Raw genomic sequence first — 1,908 nt, forward strand, 5'->3', positions numbered from 1 at the left:
ATCAAGGATAAAGAAGGTGTATGTGGTGCATATCCTGCTTGTGCATAACATAATTACTGCATATCGTGACACATTTCTAAATGAAAATTTTTTGATGATTAAAAGTTATGTATCTTGATATTTACAATGATCTTTCATGCAGTGGACCTCTGGGATGGAGATGATGGAGAACCAATTATCTACCATGGCCACACTCTGACCTCAAAGATCACCTTGGCTGATGTTCTCAGAGACGGCATTAAACTGTATGCATTTGAGGCATCACCCTACCCCGTCATCCTTTCAATAGAGAACCATCTGAGTCTGGATCAGCAGAGGACTATGGTGAAGCTTATGAAGGATATTCTAGGAGGTAAAGCTGAAAGTTCTTTTGACATATAGGGAATAAGAGGCCAAGATGATAAAGATTGCTAAGCTTCCCAGATTTTGACCCATTTAGATATGATGATAAAGTCCAATGTCAGATGTAACAAGTACCTTTGTGATTTATTCTAGTAGTGATCTGACAGAATTAGCTTTGTGTAACTTTGAAAAATAGGTTTCTTTACTATTCTTTTCTTTGATATTTGAACCTAGTGTATGTTTATGTTGGTGATATATGTATATATTTTTATATTAATTTTTTTGAAGATATGCTGGCAACGGATCCAGTCCCAGACGACATTACTGTTATACCCTCACCAGAAGCTCTCAAGAACAAAATTATTGTGCGTGCCAAGAAACCAAAAGGTGCGTAGCAAAACTGATATTTAATATAACACAGTCTTGATTATAACTTATTCATGGTGTAAAGTACATCATATGGATATGAGTGACAACTTTTCAACATGTCTCTTAATCCAAGATTGACTCTCCTTTTTTCCATATATAAATTTCTTGTATTTTGTGCTGAATTATTTTTCCCTACTATTTCAGTAAAGTTTCTTATGATAAGATTAAAGTGCAAAAGTGAAAGAAAGTATGTATATAATTTTTTTCCTCTTTTTTGGGAAGTTTCACAGGATACATTTTGAATAATTTTATTGAGAGCAACCATGTTTAAACCTTTCCATATAACAGGAAATGATAATAGTTGTCAAATGAGTTTAACCAGGTGTGTGCAGATCTAAAATTTTTAGATGAATTCACTGAAAAATTACATAATTTTGAAAGGCTAGGCCATAATTCCTCTTTTACTTATCTTGCTATTACCTCAAACACCAGAGACTCCTGATGAACAAACAGATCATTTGCTGTACAGTGAGTCGTGGCCTAGCGTACGTGCATGGACATGAGCCCTGGTTTTGACATGAAATTTAGGAAACTTTTTCTTTTTAAGTCTATCCTGTTTTACCAATCAGCCCCCTCTGTTTTATGTTTGCATTTTGACGAATATTTGACCCTCTCGGGAATGCACCTTATTGGTCAGATACCCAAGTTAGTTTAGGAACATTGTTATGTGCATTATTTGGTTTTCAGTAATTTTTTTCCTTCTGATTTTACTCGCATGGCATCATATCTGAGGTATGAATTAAGTGTTATTGAACATCATTCCTCAAGACCAAAACATTTTACTTGGTAATTTAGATAATGTGTGTTTTTTCACAGAAGATAGACATTATAATTTAATATGGCTGCTTATTGATGCAGTCAGAGTTGACTAGTAAATGAAGGATATTTCTTATATTTTGAGAAATAATGATTGAAATATTTGTCTAATGTGAATGATAAGCTGTATGATTTTGAGTCTCTTTGATATCATTGATATAGTTTTTGATGTAGTACAGTACTCTTTTACTTGAAATGTTGATAGTCACTTAGGTAGTTCTCTGTAGTTAGTTGTAAAATTGCATTTTCAACTATTTTTGGGGTTGAGTATTTGCTTGCAATAATGAAAGGTTTGTCCTTCACATTTTCCCCAGTATATGC

General features: G+C 33.5%; 1 protein-coding gene across 1 annotated transcript in view; it reads left to right on the plus strand.

Annotated features, from left to right (window-relative positions):
- Window positions 1-1,908, plus strand: part of LOC119588764 (1-phosphatidylinositol 4,5-bisphosphate phosphodiesterase delta-4-like) — a gene marked incomplete in the record, with an annotated part of 59,480 nt that overhangs the window by 46,950 nt on the left and 10,622 nt on the right. The window contains 2 exon segments of the mRNA XM_037937404.1: window positions 143-352; window positions 631-729. Of these exon segments, the coding sequence (XP_037793332.1) occupies window positions 143-352; window positions 631-729 (309 nt within the window).

Source organism: Penaeus monodon, chromosome 24 (assembly GCF_015228065.2).
Source record: "Penaeus monodon isolate SGIC_2016 chromosome 24, NSTDA_Pmon_1, whole genome shotgun sequence".
Lineage (NCBI taxonomy): Eukaryota > Metazoa > Arthropoda > Malacostraca > Decapoda > Penaeidae > Penaeus > Penaeus monodon.